Consider the following 19,079-nt stretch of genomic DNA (forward strand, 5'->3'; position numbering starts at 1 on the left):
AAGGGTCCCTTTTATGTTCTCAGTGGCAACTCTGTGGCTGAACCAGAAGTGTATAATGTCTAGATGTCCCATAACACACTGATATATGTAAAAAAACACAATACTGCATCTGAGAAATAAATCTCAATAAAATATGAAATCAAAAAGACCTATGTCCAGACATGGAGTCAGGTGTATTGTCTCTCCTAAAGCTGTTAGGGTGAGGTGTGATTATATTCTAACATTTGTTCTACTGCGAGTCCCTAGAAATACTATGAATTAAAATTTACAGTGTTAAGGTTTGATTATTTGTTGGGGTCAGGCACCAAAATAGGAAACTATTTTTAGCATTTGTTGATTTCCCCCTACTTGGTACTTTTCCATATACCAGGGCAAACCAATTCCATCACCATGAGTTGGAGCTTCCTGACTCGCCTGCTAGAGGAGATCCACAACCATTCAACATTTGTAGGGAAGATCTGGCTCACTGTGCTGATTGTCTTTCGAATTGTCCTGACTGCTGTGGGAGGAGAGTCTATCTACTATGATGAACAAAGCAAATTTGTGTGCAACACAGAGCAGCCGGGATGTGAGAACGTCTGCTATGATGCCTTCGCACCGCTCTCCCACGTGCGCTTCTGGGTGTTCCAGATCATCCTGGTTGCAACTCCCTCTGTGATGTACCTGGGATATGCTATTCATAAGATTGCCAAAATGGAGCATGGTGAAGCAGACAAGAAGGCAGCTCGGAGCAAACCCTATGCCATGCGTTGGAAGCAGCACCGGGCTCTGGAAGAAACGGAAGAGGACCATGAAGAGGATCCTATGATGTATCCAGAAATGGAGTTAGAGAGTGAGAAAGAAAATAAAGAGCAGAGCCAACCAAAACCTAAGCATGATGGCAGAAGGCGAATTCGGGAGGATGGGCTCATGAAAATCTATGTGTTGCAGCTGCTGGCCAGGACTGTGTTTGAGGTGGGCTTTCTGATAGGACAGTATTTCCTGTATGGTTTTCAAGTCCACCCATTTTATGTGTGCAGCAGACTTCCTTGTCCTCACAAGATAGACTGCTTTATTTCTAGACCCACTGAAAAGACCATCTTCCTCCTGATAATGTATGGTGTTACAGGCCTCTGCCTACTGCTTAACATTTGGGAGATGCTTCATTTAGGGTTTGGGACCATTCGAGACTCACTGAACAGTAAAAGGAGGGAGCTTGACGATCCGGGTGCTTATAATTATCCTTTCACTTGGAATACACCATCTGCTCCCCCTGGCTATAACATTGCTGTCAAACCAGATCAAATCCAGTACACCGAGTTGTCCAACGCTAAGATTGCCTACAAGCAAAACAAAGCCAATATCGCCCAGGAACAGCAGTACGGCAGCCATGAGGAGCATCTCCCGGCTGATCTGGAGACTCTGCAACGGGAGATCAGGATGGCTCAGGAACGCTTGGATCTAGCAATCCAGGCCTACCATCACCAAAATAACCCCCATGGTCCTCGGGAAAAGAAGGCCAAAGTGGGGTCCAAATCGGGGTCCAACAAAAGCAGTATTAGTAGCAAATCAGGGGATGGGAAGACCTCCGTCTGGATTTAATCTTGGTTGGGCTTAAACCTTGGGTTTTCATAGTTTATGGTAAGCAGCGACTCGCTGAATAATGACTTCCATTGAGTAAACATTTGGCTCTGGTTATCTTCAGGGATGCTGTTGGCTCGTGATCCAAACTCAGGGGACTCTGAAGGTGGAGCTGTGATGAGTGGGGAGAGGGAAACACAGTGTTCCAGGCACATGTTCTCAGCAATAATACAGTTGCAGAACTTTACGTTGTGTCTTCCAGATCCAGAGAAGAACAGATATATTTAAATCATTCTGTTGAACAGTTTTTGTATGTACAGTATTATGGTACATTTTTTTTTTAGTATGATAACTTTTTTTGTATTTGTACATTGGACTGCTGTAGTTATGCTTTTTTATATTAAAGGGGAAAATCCTTGTAAATAATGCCTGTTAAAAGCTAGTGTTATTACTTTGTTTAGCAAATGTTACCTTGTGATTAGAGTTGTAGATGCTACACTTAATAAAAGTGCCTCTCGTGTTTTGGGAAACATTTAAGATACATAGGAAAACTGAGGGAAAAATACCAGTTTTCAAGTCTTTGGAAGAAGATCCCTATTAGAAAGAGGTTGAGATCTTTCTTCCACCCGAGAGAGCTTGGAATCTCCTTCCTGTGACCAGAGTTGTTGTCATTCTTGGAAAATGTTTCCAAAGTAAGTAAATTAGTCACTAAGGTTTCCTTTAAACACCCAGCATGACTGCTATGTGCTTTGATGATGTGTCTGACTTAAGTTCTTCTCAAAGACTGATAAGCAGAGATGTTCCTGGTCAGGTAGCAGTGTGGGGCACTGACAGATGAGACAGTGGTATGATGTAAGCAAAGCATGCCTGGAGAATGAGCCCTGATAGTAAGTTAAGTGTAAAGCTGGTCCACTTGCCCGGAGTCTCTGTCCAGAAACGAGACTCTTTGGTTTCTGAAGAAACTGTCGTGAATATTTTCTATATTTGTTAACATTAGAAATAGAAGCTGCCAGGATAGGCTCCAAAGCTACACAGAGAAACCCTGTCTCGAAAAAACAAAACAAAACAAAAAAAAGAAATAGAAGCAAAAATTCTCTCTTTGATTAAGAATACTCAAAGCTACTTGTACTGAAAATGGCAAAAAGCCTAAATCCATATGCTTTATTTTAATAGTTTGGTGTGAAATGTGAATGGTTCACCCATGTTTGCCAATGTGGTTTTCTGTATGAGTGGCCATTCTTCAGGATGAGTTTGGTATTTATTCCCTGTTAGTATATGTTAATGCTAAGGATTGCCATTGTTAATGGCAAGGATTAATGTTCATAAAACTAGTAATTTGCAGTGTTTTGCCACCACATTGGAGAGCTTTGTCCCTCCTGTCACACTCATGGTTTGTCTAAGTGCCAAGTTTCTGCACACAGCCTAGTAAAGTAAGCAGAGCTTTTGGTCCAGCAGTGAGCATTTTATGTGGGTGTCTTGCTCTTTCTAATAGAAAGTTTCTGCAAACCACCTCTCATTTTGAAATTCTGCTTCTTGGTTTGAAATGTCGATCCTCTGTTATTTAGAACACTGGACAGTACCCTGTGTGTGCTCACTTGACTTTGCTGCTGCCTGTCTCTTCCCCAAGCCCACCTTATCTCTTAGGTATTTATTTATTTACATTTGCCTTTTAAAAGATCTTTAAGTTTTACCCTGGAGTAGATCCTCATCATCTCTAACCTTTTAGAAAGCTAAAGGGGACTTTTCAAAAACTAATGTATTTTTGTGTATCATGAGCAATTAATAGACATACAGTCCTTTCAAACCCATTTATAAGGAAATGCATATAATTCTAATAAGACAGGCAAGGTTTTAACCATCGAAGTCTAGCTGAGATAACCCAGTTCTTGAATTGCTAGCTCATTCAGCAGATTCTTAACTGAAGGACAGAAAACGAGCACACACACTCCCAGCATCTGCCCAGAGCCTAAAGGACAACAGAGTGGGCTGCCAGCGCAAAGGTTGGGAATCAGATCGATGAGGGAAGGAGTCAAGCAGAAATGCCAAAAAGAACTAGGCAAAGACACTTGGTGCCAGGAGCGTCCACTGGTTCCTACCAGTGCCCCTGGTGTTTCGTCTTGACCCATTATATTCTTGTCTCGCTAATTCTTCAGCTTGTCAAAGTCTACAGGAAGCTACTCTGGGTCACCACCTTGTGCATACACTGTAAAGTTTATTTTTACCCTCTTGGTAGAGTTTTGATCATGACAAGGGTTTCCCAACTCCCAATGCCTTTGTAGCATATTTCAGCTTTTGAATACAGACTTTTCCTCATATTTTATGGGCCTACATTAAGAAAAATGATCCTGGGGCTGGAGGGATGGCTGCTCTTCCAGAGGATGCATTCAAAGCCCAGTGTCCACATGGCGGTTCACAACTAGTAACTTCAGGTCCAGGGGATCTGACGCCGCCTTTTAGCTTCTGCAGATACTGCATGCATGTGGTACACGGACGCGCAGGTAGGCAAAATACTCATACACATAAAATAATAATAAATGTACCTTTAAAAAGAAAGAAGTCACACTTTCAAAAAAGAAAGAATGAAACAATTGTGTTGGTGTCTGGCTGAATCTGTTGAGAATCTATAAAAAGTGTCTTTAGCAAATGGCAGTCAAGTGTTGGGTCCTTCACACACTAGCATCAGGGTGGAGTCCTGATGAGCTTGTTTCCCAGACTGCTGCAGCACTGATTCAGAGGTGTGCCTACACCTGGTTCTGCCAAAAGCTTGTAGTCAGAAGGGATGTGTAGAAGAGCAGGCTCTGCCGGGCAGTAGTGGTGCACTGCACGCCTTCAGTCCCAGCACTTGGGAGGCAGAAGCAGGCAGATCTCTTGAGTTCCAGGACAGCCAGGGTTACAACCAGAGAAAACCCTCTTGAAAAACAAACAAAACTAAAAGCAGGCTTACTTTTCTTAGTACAGGTAGGAGGATGGATGAGGCATGCCCCTAAAGTAACGTTACTGTCTTTGCCCACTTTGTCTTTGCTTATGATTTACCTTTGCCTATTTTCTTTTCTTCTGTCGTTCTCTTCCTGTTACCTCCCCCGACCCCCAGTTTTGGTTTTTGAGACAGGGTCTTGTTGTATAGTCCTGGCTGGCCTCAAATGCAGCAGGAGTCATCATGCCTTGGCCTCTCAAGTGCTTGGATTGCAGGTGTACACCATCATGACTGCTGCACTTGTTAATTTAAAACCACAGGTATTTATTTCAACTGAAATATTCTTTTAGTGATTTTTTTTAACCTATAAGATTATTTACTCTCGATAAGAATGAACTTTGGAGCTTGAGGGTGTGTTAGGTTGGTGGCAGCACCTGTTTAGTATGCCTGGGTTTGATCCCAGGGCCAGAATACCAACATGGCCTTCTAAAACAGTGCCTACATGTCAAGGTTTGGACATAACCATCTTTTAGAGGATTGGGATTAAAGGCCTTTGGCACCACATATAGCTGTGTCTTCCTGTTTAAATGGAGGGAATCCCAGGATTAAGCATCTTAACTGTTACTCAGCAGGAAATTGGGAAAGATCAAAGGTGATTTCAAAAAACAAAAACAACTGTTGGGTCTGGAGTTCCAGCTTGGGTGAAATGTTTGTCTGCCATGCATGAGACCCTGGATTCAACCACCAGGTTTGGGGAGCAGGACTGCAAACAAAAATAACCATTATTAATTGGATATGTCTGATCTTGGACCTTCAAAACCATGGTCAAACTGTTTGTGATGCTGAGGTGCTGAGGTGCTTTGGAGCTCTTCATGTCGTGGCCATCTACAAGGGCTTGGAAGATTCATTTAAAGCAAGAATGATTTACTCCTGTTGGACCTCTGATTTGCATGTCCAATTTCTATGTGTGCATGTTTTATGCTTCTGTCTTTTGAGAGGTGGTCTACTTCTAAAAATAACATGTATGGAAGCTGATATATTTTATACCAGCCAGCTTCAGTAAAAGGCAAATATGTTACATCCTTTAATTCCTGTTTGTAAATCAAAGGTCTTTTCCAGTTATGAAGAAAAACATTTTTCTAAGATTTATTTTATGTATTCAGGTACTGTCTGCATGTACGCCTGCCTGCATACTAGAAGAGGGTATCTGATCCCACTAAAGATGGTTGTGAGCCACTCTCAGGTCCTCTGGAAGAGCAGCCAGTGCCCTTAACTTCTGAGCCATCTCTCCAGCCCCAAAGGACTTTGTTTTTAAGATAACTTAAATTTAGAGTCAGCTGTTTGTGAGCAGTCTAATGTCATGTGGTGTGAAGCTGGGATGTTGCATATACAGCTAAGGAGTAACCTGTGTTAGTGCCAATAATCACCCATTGCCAGTTTGTTCTGTGTAATCTGTAAACTTTCCTTGTCAGAGATAAGCAATGTGCCTTCGGGTCTTGGTCTCTGGGGGTGGTTTAGTTAGTTCCAAATACAACATAGACGATTCCTCTGTGACCTGCTCATCCTCCCAGAAAGCTAAGCGGTTGACAGCCAGGGTGTCAGGAGATGCCACCCAGTTGTTTACCCTCATGATTTGTAGAGAATTGTACCCAAAGAGCTTAATGGCTAACACAGAAAACTGATGTAAGAAAAGGATCTCATCCTCATTCTGCAAGTGTGGGAATAGATGAGTAGAAAGGTTTCTTACTACACAGTTGGACTCCAAGGAGGCCCTTTTTCATGGCAGGGCTGGAGCTCCTCTAGGTCTCTTAAGTGGATTGGTATATTTGTGCCACACACTGGGAGGAATAGGTCACCTTGGGCAAAATAAGGCAAGGCTGTGAGGAACTGAGAACGGACTCCCATCTTTGGGTCCCTTTGATTCATAGACATTTTGTAAGAGGCGGCGGCGGCAGAGGGCTAATCCTCCTTAGAAAGAGGAGGGTGAGAGAGTGGAGATCAGTCTCCAGCAATACTCTTGGTTCCCTGAGAGCAGACACAGGAGAGTTGACTGGTTGCACACAGAGCCCCACCCTCGGCAGCAGACTGTAAACTAGTCAGCCAGCCATATTTGGTAATAAACTTGTGAGCCATTTAAAGCTGTTGGCAGTTAAGTCATTGACTCTGCTTTAAAAATGGGTCTTTGGTAGATTTGCTGTCCGACGAGACATACCTAGAGAAGATAGTGATATCACAATCCATGAGCCTGAGTTGTTTAAAACCATCTTCAAGATATTAAAAGGTTTGCTTAATGATCGTGTACTTTGTATCTGAGTGTACTGTGTTCCTATGCTTATATGTGATCTTACATGTAGAGACCATAGGACAATGTCAAGTGTCCTTTTCTATTATGTTATTTTTTGTGACAAGGTCTCTTATTGAACCTGGATTTTGAGTTTTGACTAGGCAGGAGGCCAGTAAGTCCCCAGGATCTGTCTCTCTCTGTCCCCCAACACTGAGGTTACAGATACGCAGCTGCACCCAGCCTTTTTGGGGTGTGTTAGGGATCTGTAGGCAAGTCTGCATGCTTGCCCAGCAAGCCCTTCACCCACTGAGCCATCTCCCTTGTCCCTGTGTTTTTCATGCCTATGGCCCTTAGCTATCGGAGGTGGAAATGGTTACATGGGTGCAGGAGGAAGGTGGGACTGGACATTGATAATCTATTATATACAGGTGTCTTAGGCCTATTTCAGTCTCCTGTAATCAGAATAATCAGTTTTCTGGGTGATTGGTTTTGCTTTAAAATGAGTGGTTCATTTTTAGTGCTGAGGCTAGAACTCGGGGTCATAGTCTTGCCAGGAATGCATTTTGTCACAGGTTTATCCCTAATCCTCCCCCTAGAGTTTCTAAAAAAGGTTTGAACCCATGTTAAGCAAGGTTTTCACCACTGACTTTCACACCTGTCCCCCTATATTTATTTCATGTTGAGACACATTCTTACTGAGTTGCCCACAGTGAGAAGCTGGGGTTATAGGTGCATGCCACCATGCTTCGTCTAAAGCTTTTTAGTTCTAGTATAATTTACATGCAATAAGTATGTTAAGTCCCTACCACCGCCAAAGTTCTCTCTAGCAGATTGTTACTTTATGACTCGAGAAGTATAAGTGATAGGAAAAAAGACTTGGCAGTGTGGAAGAAAGACTTGGCAGTGTGGGCCATAGTGAAAGAGAGAGAGGGATGTTCAAAAATCCCCATTGCGGCGGTTTGGACCTGCCATGCTGAGTTTCATCTGAGCTGAGAGTGACCCGTGAGTGCCTTAAGGGGAGGACTCTGTACAGAGCTCAGACTTGTCTGGGTGCAAGCAAATAAACTCAAAGTGACTTTGGAAATCGGGCAGAGGGCACACAAAAGAGTGCCATCTCAAATTAGTTACTTAAGCCTAGATTTTCATAGCTTTCATAGTGTAGATTCAGGACTTCCTGATTTGTGACCACGGATAGACTCATGAGAAAAATCATCCCACCCTTTGGTAAATCATTGTTATTACCTAGAAATTTCTCTAACCTGGATTGAGACAAAGGAGAAGATGCTGGGAAGCATTCACTGCAGTGGATTTCTCTGGTCCCTAAGTCCTAAGGAAATGGGACAGCATTTCCTTGCCCTGTCCTTGACACACTATGCCAACTTTAAACTGGATTAAGGAGCTGTGAAAGAAAACCTCAGGAAGCCAGCCCACTGCTAGTGTCTGGAGGAAAAACTGACTGGATTCTGTCATTGAACCTCTGGCAAACAAGTGTCTTTATCTGCTCTGCTCTCCCTGGGGGCCCAGGGAGGCTGGCAGTCCTGAACCCCAGGCAAGGCAGAGCCAAGCAACTGTTGATAACACTCAGTGCATGGCCATTGACCTGAATGAGACCTGACCATGGGGGGAAATGATACAGAACTGGATAGCTTTTAAAATTTGTTATTTTTAGTATGTGAAGTCTTGTGAAAGTGAGATGTTATCTTTGTGCCAGGAACACTAAAAAACACTGACAGGGAGCAGTTCTGGCCTGGCCCATCTTTCTAAAGGCATGTTACAGCTGTGGCCTCTATCCAGCAGGCAGTGGCCACCTTAGATCCTCCGCAGGTGCTGTTTAGACTAGTAACAGGTCTTGGCCTCTGTGGAGAGGTCAGCATCAGGACTGGGGTGCCTGCAGTCACTTCGCCTCGGAGGGCCTGGACACCACAAGTGCAGGCTGTCCAGACTGTCTGCACATTCCTGCTAGGAAGTGAAAGTAAGCAAGACTCCTGAAATAGACCCAGATTTACAGCATCTGGGCCAGTTAGAACCTTTGGTTCTAGTGCTGTGCTTAGGGGTGGGTGTCGTGTTTGATTTTTGGTTTTAATTTTTCTGTGTGTAGTGTGTGTGCGTGCGTGCGTGCGTGCGTGCGTGCGTGCACATTCACAAAGGTATATGCACACCTATGTGAACATGTGTGCTTGCATGCACAAGTGAAGGCCAGAAGTGGATGCCTGATGCTTTACTCAGTTGCTCAGATCTGATATATTAAGGTAGGTTCTCTCACTTGAATCTAGAGCTCACCAATTCTAGCTAGGTAGTTTCAGAGATCTTGCCTGCCTCCAGAGCACTGGGATTTACAGTTGGGCTGCCATGGGTGTCTTCTGGTGTTTATATGGGTGCTGAGGGTCTGCACTCTGGACCTCATGTTGCATGGCCAGCTCTCCATCCAATGAAGCATCTCCAGCCTGCCTTTCCTTTTTATATTTATTAAATTTATTTTATTTTATTTTTTTAGGGTTCTGGGTGTGCACAGCACATTTGAAGATCGAGTTGGTTCTCTCACTTTTATGGACCAGGGAACAAAATAGTTCATAAGGCTCAGATATAAGTGTCTTTACCTGCTAAGCCAACACAGGCCTGGTTTTTTTGTTTTGTTTTGTTTTTAATTTTTTTGTTTGTTTTCAAAGCAGGGTTTCTCTTTCTAGCCTTGGGTGTTATGGAACTTGCCCCATAGACCAGACTGGCTTCAAACCCAGCCTGTTTTTTAATTTAAAAAATTTTAAAGATTTATGTGTATGTCCAGGCAGTGGTGGTGCATGTCTTTAATACCAGCACTCAGGAATCAGAGACAGGCAGATTTCTGTGAGTTCTAGGCCAGTCTGGTCTACAGAGCTAGATCCAGGACAGCCAGGGTAGTTACAGAAAAACCCTGTCTCAAAAAGCAAACAAAAGATTGATGTATATGAGTGTTTTGCCCACATGTATGTATATGCATGCGCTACTCTCATGCCTCGTGCCCATGGAGATCTGAAGAGGTCACGGGATCCATTGGAACTAGTGTTATGGATAATGTATCCCATGTAGATGTTAAGAACTAAGCCAAGGTCCCCAACAAGAGCAGCAAGTGTTCTTAACTGCTGAGCCATCCCTCTAGCCCCTGTTTTGTTGAGTCAGGATCTCACTTTAGTCCAGGCTTGCCTTGAACTTCTGCTTCAGCTTCCTAAGTGCTGGGATAACTTCCTATCATGCCCACACTGGGGACATTACAGCAAGGACAGACATGGTACTGGATGTGTACTTTAATTTATTGCCTTTGAAGCAGCAAGTGGCCACTTGAAGCTGGGTCTTCTGAGTCGTCAGTAGTCCTGGGGAGCAGCAGGACAGCAGGGGGGGCAGTTGGCATGGATGAATTAAAGGTCCTGGGGGTAGGTCTGCTGAGGTTCTCAGGTGCTGTAAGAGAACTGGCCTGGAACAGATGTGTGGGTATGTGCAGATGCCCCTTGATTAGAGTTACCAGCTAAGCTACAAGAGACCTGGTTACATTGAATTTCAGCTCACCAATGATATTTTTTAAGATTTCATTTTATTATCTTATGTGTCTGAGTGTTTTACTTGCATATATGTCTGTGTATATACATTTGTGGTCTCCTGTTACCAGAGTTATGGATGGTTGTGAGCCACCATGTGGGTGTTGGGAATGGAACCCAGGTCCTCTGGAAGAGCAACCAGTGCTCTCAACTCTGAGCCATCTCTACAGCCCATGTGAAACACCCCTTTAATCCCTGCACTTGGGAGGCCGAGGCAAGTGGATCTCTGTGAGTTCGAGGCCAGCCTGGTCTACAAAGTGAGTTCCAGGACAGCCTACACAGCGCTTCAAATGGACTGAAGAGATAGCCTAGTGGTTACCAGTGCTTATTGCTCTTCCAGAGGACCTAGGTTTGATTCCCCATTTCTACACTGGGTGGCTGACGGCCGCCTGTCACTCCATTTCCAGGGACACCCCACACACATGCACATATAGACGTGTGTATAAATTTTAAAAGTTGCTTCAAATTGAGGTATATCTCAGTGGTAGAATACACGTGTCTGGGTTTAATTACCCAGCATTTCCCCTCAAAAATCATTACCGAAAATAAAATGTAACTGTAGCTTGCATTTTCATTTGCCAAATAATTTATAATTCATTTATAATGCTAAGAATTCTGCAAGGTAGCCAGGCATGGTGGTCCGTATCTTTAGTCCCAGCACTTGGGAGGCAGAGGCAGAGGCAGTCAGATCTCTGTGAGTTCAAGGACAGGCAGGGCTACATAGGCCCTGTCTCCAAAATAATAAATGGATATTTAGTCAGCAACCCCACTTCAGGGCGTGTATCTGAAATAATTGAAACAGGATCTCTACAAGCTACTTGGACATTCATATGTAGCGCTCCTCACAGACACTAAGATGTATTAACAGCCCAAATGTCATGGAGCAGTGAGTGGATTCAGACTGAAGTGTGGAGGCTGGAGAGATGGTTCAGCTGTTAAGAGCACTTTCTGCCCTTTCAAAGCCCACCAGTGTTGGTCTGCTCACAACCACCAGTAACTCCAGCTCCAGAGTATCTGATAGAAGTACACTCACACACATACACATACGTGTTTAAAAGAAAAAACAAGCAAATTGTAGGGGCTGGGTGATTGTAGCATGAATTCTAATCAGTAATTCAAAAAAACGGAGTCAGATGGGGGCGGGGCTTCGAGAGCTGAAGGATCAGAGAAGCAGATCAGCCAGCCACCTCTAGAGTAGAGTTCTCACCTCTACCAATGCTCAGACCAAAGGGGGCGGTGCTGTCCTCAGACTGCATCCTCAGACTGTCATGAGCGCATGTCTCCTACCACCTTATATTCCTCTCTCTGCCCAGCCACATCCCTTCCTGTCTCTACCCCCTTAGTGCTGGAATTAAAGGCTTGTCACTCCAAGTGCTGGGATCACCCTTGTGAGCTCTGTTTCTCTTTTAGACTAGATCAATTTCATGTAGCCCAGGGTGGCCTTGAACTCACAGAGTTCTGCCTGCCTCTGCCTCCCGAGTGCTGGGAGGTGTGTGCCACCACCACCTGGCCTCTAGGGATAACTAGTGTGGCTAAATTTTCACTCTGATCTTCAGACAAGCTTTAATTGTTAGATCATAGACAAAATATCACCAGGTTTCCCCTTTTTGTCTAAAATAAAAGAAAATAAGGTTATAACTAACAGAAAAAACGATATACAATAAGTACAATAATTATATACAATATATACAGGCAGTAAGTACAACAACAGTGTCTAGACCATTTGCATTTGACAAATTCAGAGAAAATACTCAGTATCTATCCTATCTTGGTGAGTCCAAAAGGTTGTACCTAATTCACATTTACTTTCTATTCTAATTTGCATGATCAAATTATCTTTTGATGTCTCTCAAACTTTTACACTTTACACCTCTTTAGTGAGCTGCTTTTCTGAGTCTGGTAAACAAGAAAAACTGTAAGTATCTAGTCTTCAACTCCCTCAGAGACCTGAGAAGGATATAATATTAACTGAGTAAACAGGAAGTACGATCAAGTGACTTCCAAAAAACTTTGAGAAATGACAAAAACAGCTGACTGCCTGGACAGTCACCCAAGGTTCTTCTGCAATGTTGGGGCATCTATCTTTGGCCTAAAGGCCTAGAATATTCCACAGACTTTTCTATGAAGCAGGGTTTTTGAAGGACTGTCGTGGCAAGGTTTAGCAGTTACTCTTTTGTGTCCTGCTTGTCCAGTTAGGACAGCATACTGCTAGCAGTCATGGCAAGGGCACTTTCTTGTCTAGTGGCTTACTTTTGCCACAAAAAGTAAACTTCATGTGGAGTTTCTTCTATGCCCATCTTCTCTGAAGTAGATTGGTGCTGCCAGGAGCAGACATCTCTTATTGTCATAAAAAAAAAGAACCTGTCATTAAAATATCTTAAATGCCATATTCTGTAGATCTCTGAAGTATTTGAAGATGACCCGACTATCTAAAATATATCTGTTTGACCTTGAAAACATACCTAATATAACTATAAGTTTGATTGTAATAGGTGACTAGTTACTAATCTGCATTTCCTTATTATCCTAAATATTTGGTAATAATAGCTTCCAGGGCTAAAAATTCGAATTACATTGATAAATGAGCTGTATACGTACAATACCTTGAACAAGATTAGGAACGTATATATAGAATGTTCTAACAAAATCTCAAATTTGTATCAGTCAACAAAATTTGTATACAATATACAAAAGTCCAATCCAATGCAAAATATTTAAAACTAGTAGTTGCTTTTTAAAAGTAGATTTAATAATCTACCTTGTATCATATCTATATTCTCCTTTTTTTCTTTTCTGAGTAGATGCAATAATCTACCCTCCTATCCATATCTGTATCCCCCTATTTTTTCAAAACAAGAACCCTGAATCTAATCTTTGTTTAGCTTTTTTCCTGACCATTACCAATAACTTGTAACCAATTCACCTAAACAGTTAAACAGTGGCAAACATCCATAACCCATTGAATGACCAAAAAGCATCCACCCCACCTCTTGGGAATGTGGTTGTCATATTCTTAAATTTACTTCCTGCATCTGTAGGGGATCCGGAAAAGAAAAATTTGAGTTAATTGTCACGTCCTGGAAGAGATCGCTATATCATTTGTTGTCCAGTCTCTGCATAATGGGAAAGTACAGGGTTTGTCTCAAGTCCTAGTGAAAGTAGTCTGTGAGGCTGAGCCATCTCAGCTACCTACCTCAAAACTGTTCTAAGCAGTTTTTAGTTCAAAGCTGATCTTTAGGTGATGTTTTTCAGGTTAGTGGTGTTATCATAGTCCTGGTGGAATCATCGTGGGATTCCATCTTTATGGAGACTTCAGAGATCAAATCAGGTCAGATTATTCCTTTTCTTGGTAATGTTTTTTCTGGGTAGTTCCCCCTTCTTCTTTGAATGCTTATCTGTCCAATTGTTTTTAATTTTTTAAAGATTTACTTATTTATATGAATATAGTATTCTGTCTGCATGTGTGCCTGCAGAACAGAAGAGGGCAACCGATCTCATTTACAGATGGCTGTGAGCCACCATGTGGTTGCTGGGAACTGAACTCAGGTCCTCTGGAAGATCAGCCAGTGCTCTTAACCACTAACCCATCTCTCTAGCCCCCAATTGTCTTTAAATTTTTCAAGATGGTTGTTTTTATTTTCCTGAAAAAAACAAAAACAAAACCCTCTCCAATCCTAACTTTGGGGAGTTTTCCCCTTTGGCAAATTATATCCCATCAAATGAAAAACATTTGATGCTGTTTGATGAACTGTCACCTCTTCTAATGAAGCGGTCTCTCGTGTTCAAATCAAGTCTTTTAGTTGCTTTGGGGAGGAGTTTCCCCCACAGTGATAGGAATGACTGAATTGAATTTGCCATGGTGGCCTGTGAGAGGCTCCTCAAGACATTTTCCAACTGCAAAGGGTTACCTTGACTGCCCCTTGTTGATCTACATTCATTAGTCCAGTGCCTGCCTTTGCCACACCTTCTGCATAATACAGAAGGGAGGGGTGTTATATTTGGATTATGCTTAGAAAACAATTGTTTCTAGGAACACCCTGTTTATAATCCCTTTTAAGGTGCCCTTGTTTGCCACAATTGAAATACCTGACATTTCGATTTTTCTTCAAATTTCTAGAAATCACCTGTCCTATCCATGCTTTATCATGGTCATGAGATGCAATATTGACTGTGTCTCAGATCCATTCCTCCAAGGATACTGATCTTGCCTTTAAAGGCCCAATTATCCTTTTGTATTGAGAATTAGCATTTTCAAAAGCCAGAGATTCAATTATTATTTGTCTAGCTTCTGAATTTAGTATCATTCTGTTTACTACTGATGTCAATCTTTATAAGGGAATCAGTGAATATTTCTTCTGGGCCCTGTATAACTTTAGTAAATGACTCAGTCTTCCTTCCCACTTCTTCAGTTCTGTCCCAAGCATTCAAAGCTGCTGCATGGCATAAAGCCAGGATGTGGCCATCATATAGGAATTATGGTAGCACTAGCTTCTCAGAGAAGTTGATCTTGGGAGATTTCCATGACTCTTCTTTGAACCAGGTCTTCCATTGTAATTGAGGACCAGCCTCCAAGACTTGTGTAGCCAAGTCTCTCCAGTCTTTAGGGATAACCCTGTTACAAGTTGACCACAGGTTTAACATCTGCTTCATAATGGTGAGTGCATGTCATATGAGACTATTGCTTCCTTGAATCGCCTTAAATACAACATTGCCACAGGAGTCCAACCAGCTCTTACAGAGCCGCTATCACTTGACAATTCCTGTAAAGTTACTGGATATATTAAGTTTGGTTGTTTGAAAACCTTAGGCTGTTCCTCTCTAACTTTATAATGCAGTGTTGAAATTGGTTCTCCTGCCAGGTGGTGGTGTAGCACGCCTTTAATCCCATCACCACTCGGGAGGCAGAGGCAGGCGGATCTCTGAGTTTGAGGCCAGCCTGGTCTACAAAGCTACACAGAGAAACCCTGACTTGGAAAATAAAAAAAAAAAGTGTTATCAAAATGGTAATTAACATGTCAATCCTGGTTAAGTTGATTATCCCTTTATTGTTACATTTTTAAACCATGCATTTTATAGTCATATAGAGACCTAACTTTCTCTATTGTAATTATGTTTCCCATTTTGGCATGGGAAAAAACTCTATTTTAACTAATTCTTCCCTTTAAGAATTCCCAGTTTTCTCACCAAATCTGCCAATGATGACAATGAAGATGTAACTGTTGTTTTGTAGAGCAGTAAAAGCCTGACCAGATTTCAGGGGAGGTACCTAGTTTGGCAGCAGCCTGAGAAGGGGGTCCAGGGAAAGCCTACCAGGAGAGAAGAAAGGAAAACTTAGCTGGCAGGGTGGTGACTCTGACCATGAATATCTCCAGCCTATGTCAGTGGTTGCAAAGCCACAGGCAAATGGCTTTTTTGTGTGTGTGAATTTGTACCCCAAAAGTTGGGCTCCAGATGTTGCAGATAGATCAGTTTGGAAAGTGCTTGCCTCACAAGCATGAGGGCCCAAGTTCCCATCCTGAGTCCCCACATAAGGAAAGATGGCATGATGGCACACTTGGAGTCCCAGCTCTGGGACAAGCAGATCCCTGAGACACTGGACAGCCAGCCTTGGCTGTGTATTTTATGAGCCCCAGACCACTCAGACCTGTCTCAAAACAAAAACCAAGGTAGATGGCTCCTGAGGAACCCACATCTGAGGTTGAACTCTGGTCTCCACACACATGCACCTACGTGAACACAATCTCCCGTACATAAAATGTGTACGTGTACAGTGGGATTTTATTCAGCCCTAAAAGAGGAAATCCCCTGGTGCTGCACATGGATGAAATCTGAGGATATTCTGCTAAGTGAAATAAGCTACTCACAAAAAGCCAAATGCTGTATGAATCCACTTAGACATTTAAAATAGTCAAAACCATGGAAACAAGCTAGAATGGTGGTTGCCAAGAGGCTAGGAGTGGAAACAGATTTGATGGACAGTTTCAGTTTTGCATGAAAATTGAGTTCAGTTATATATAGTGTGAATATATATATATATATATATATATATATATATATATATCGATCGTATGTGAATATAGTTAATGCTACAGACCTGACCACTTGAGGGTCACAAAAAAAGGCTGGGGGGTGTAGCTCTGAAATACAACACACACTTACTGTGCATGAAGCCGTGTGCTTGACCTCAGTGCCAAAAATAAAGCTATAAAAAAGGTAAGTTTTTGGCTAGTGAGATGGCCCAGCAAGTAAAGATATCTGCCACCAAGCCTGATGACCAGAGTTTGATCTTCAGAACTCACATGATCAAAGGAGAGAAAACCAACTCCTGCAAGTTGTCCTCTGCCATATGTACACCGTGGAGTATGCGTGTGCATACACACATGCACACTAACTGGAATTTTTTTCTTGTTTTTTCTTTTCTTTTCTTTTTTTTTTTTTTTTTTTGAGACAGGGTACAGGGTTTCTCTGTATTGCTTTGGAGCCTGTCCTGGAACTCGCTCTGTAGATTAGGCTGGCCTTGAATTCACAGAGATCCACCTGCCTTTGCCTCCTGAGTGCTGGGATTAAAGGCACGTGCCACAAACACCCTTTGTGTAATTTTTTTAAAAAAAGATTTATTTATCATGTAGTGTTCTGCATACAGGAATGCCTGCAGGTCAGAAAGGGCACTAGATCTAATTATAGATGATTGTGAGCCACCATGTGGTAGCTGGGAACGGAACTCAGGACCTCTGGAAGAGCAGGCAGTGCTCTTAACCCCTGAGCCATCTCCCCAGCCCCCAAATGTAATTTTTTAAAGTAAGAGTTTTTTGCTGTATTTTTCATGAGTACAATAAAGATTTTTCCAAAACCTATTTTTAAATTCTGTTTTGTTTTCAAGATGATCTTGCTATATAGTCTTAGTTGGCTTGAAACTCTATGGAGGTCATGCTAGCCTGGAACTTGACATGTTCCTCCTGCCTCTGAGTACTGGATCATGACATGAGGAATGCCCATTGTTCACATCCTAGAAGACTGTCCTGGGGAGGGGTGCTAGGGGGTAGAAGTTATGAGATGGCAGGATTTGGTTACACCAAGGCCAGTGATACAAAAAGACGAAGTGGGGTGGATGGACACCTGTTTTCATCTCCAGACAGATTCTGTGGTTCCATCAGATAGGACCCCCGCCCCCTTTCAACAGCTCATTACTAGAACTCTTTCTTTAGCTCCTTTAAAAACAAAACAAAAACTCACTCACACCAGGAGGTGGCGGTGCTCACCTTTAATCCCAGCACTCAGGAGGCAGAGGCAAGTTGATCTCTTGAGTTTGAGGCCAGCCTGATTTACAAAGGGAGTGCCAGGATATGTGGTGATATATTGTTTATAATCTAATAAAGCTTGCCTGAAGATCAGAAAAGCAAAGCAGCCAAGCCACTAGAGAGTTCTCACCTCTACGAAATCTTCAGACTGAAGATCCTGCCTCAATGAATTCTCAGACTGGAATCTTCTGAGCTCCTGTCTCCTGCCCTACATTCCTGTCTCCGTCCAGCCATATTGCCTCCCTAGAGCAAGGGGGCAGGGCAGTTAGAGGTGTGAGCTCTGTTTCTCTTTTAGACTGATTCACTCTCATGTAGCCCAGGGTGGCCTTGAACTAACAGAGACCCATCTGCCTCTATCTCCAGAGTCCTGGGATTAAAGGTGTGTACCACCGCTGCCTGGCCTCTATGGTTGTGGCTAGCTTTGCATTCTGCTCTCCAGGCAAGCTTTATTAAATCATAAATAGTGTATCACCACAAGGATAGCAACACTACAGATCTTTTATTTTCCCTTGAGCATCTGCAGATGCTGGTCAGGTATTCTGGTAAGTAAACACCATAAACCTTGACATTTATTAAGCAGGAGAGGACAAGCCCATAAAACCCTGCTAAGGGAGTGGTTGTCCTGTGTCTTGGTGCAACAGGCCTTTTTCGCCTTAGCACTGTTTCCATTGCGGCCATGTCGGTGTCCTCCCCACCCCTGTGTTGGTCGTGTGGGCTGGTCCTGTGAGGCAGAGCTAGTGCTGGCCAACTCGTGTGGCACAAGTGGAAGCATCACATAAGTGTGCTTCTGTGAGTGTTGCTGGCATAACAATGGCTGGGCTCAAGGGGATGCTGCTCCTGTTGCATATGGCGTGGGGGTGGCAATAACCCTAGGTGTCTGGTGGCAGGAAGGGCCTCCTGAGATGCTGGCCAACAGGGCTGGGCTGGCCAACAGCACAAAGCAACTTGGGGTGCCGGTTCCCTGGTTCTCAGAACAGGACAAGATGTGACACTGGGCAGATCAATGTTCGATGAATTCAGAAGGGTGAGGAAGAGAGCTAGCTAGTAGGGAAGGCGGGACAGGGAAAAGAGTCCCAGCTTTGTTTACAGCATCCATTGCTATTGTGAAATGAGAAATGTCCCCGTGGTGCTCATGACTTGCCTGGAGGATGTCTGGGATTGACATGTTTTGCTTTCACACCCCGTAAGTCACTCAAGTTCCAGATTAAAGCCTAGTTAGAGCATCCGTGAGCCAGTCAGATCCCACATCCCCTTGCATGTCTCCCCTTGGTTCTAGCTGCCCTGTGACTGACCAGCTTGTTTTAGCCTTTGTGTGGGGCAGCGGCGGGGGGGGGGCGGGGGCGGTGTTGCTGGCAGCTGATAAAGAGAAAGTGCTACAAGAATGCAGAGCCCAGACTCCTATAGCTACCCGCAAGTCATGCATGGAGCCTGACAGGTAGGGATCAGACAAAACGAAG

General features: G+C 43.2%; 1 protein-coding gene across 1 annotated transcript; it reads left to right on the forward strand.

Annotated features, from left to right (window-relative positions):
- The first annotated feature begins 389 nt into the window (after window positions 1–389).
- Gjc1 (gap junction protein gamma 1) lies at window positions 390–1,685 on the forward strand. Its single transcript, NM_001246786.1, has one exon. The coding sequence runs from the start codon at window positions 391–393 to the stop codon at window positions 1,579–1,581; it is 1,191 nt and encodes a 396-aa protein (NP_001233715.1). The 5' UTR covers window position 390; the 3' UTR covers window positions 1,582–1,685.
- The last annotated feature ends 17,394 nt before the right edge of the window (window positions 1,686–19,079 follow it).

This window comes from Cricetulus griseus, chromosome 7 (assembly GCF_003668045.3).
Source record: "Cricetulus griseus strain 17A/GY chromosome 7, alternate assembly CriGri-PICRH-1.0, whole genome shotgun sequence".
Taxonomy (NCBI): Eukaryota; Metazoa; Chordata; class Mammalia; order Rodentia; family Cricetidae; genus Cricetulus; species Cricetulus griseus.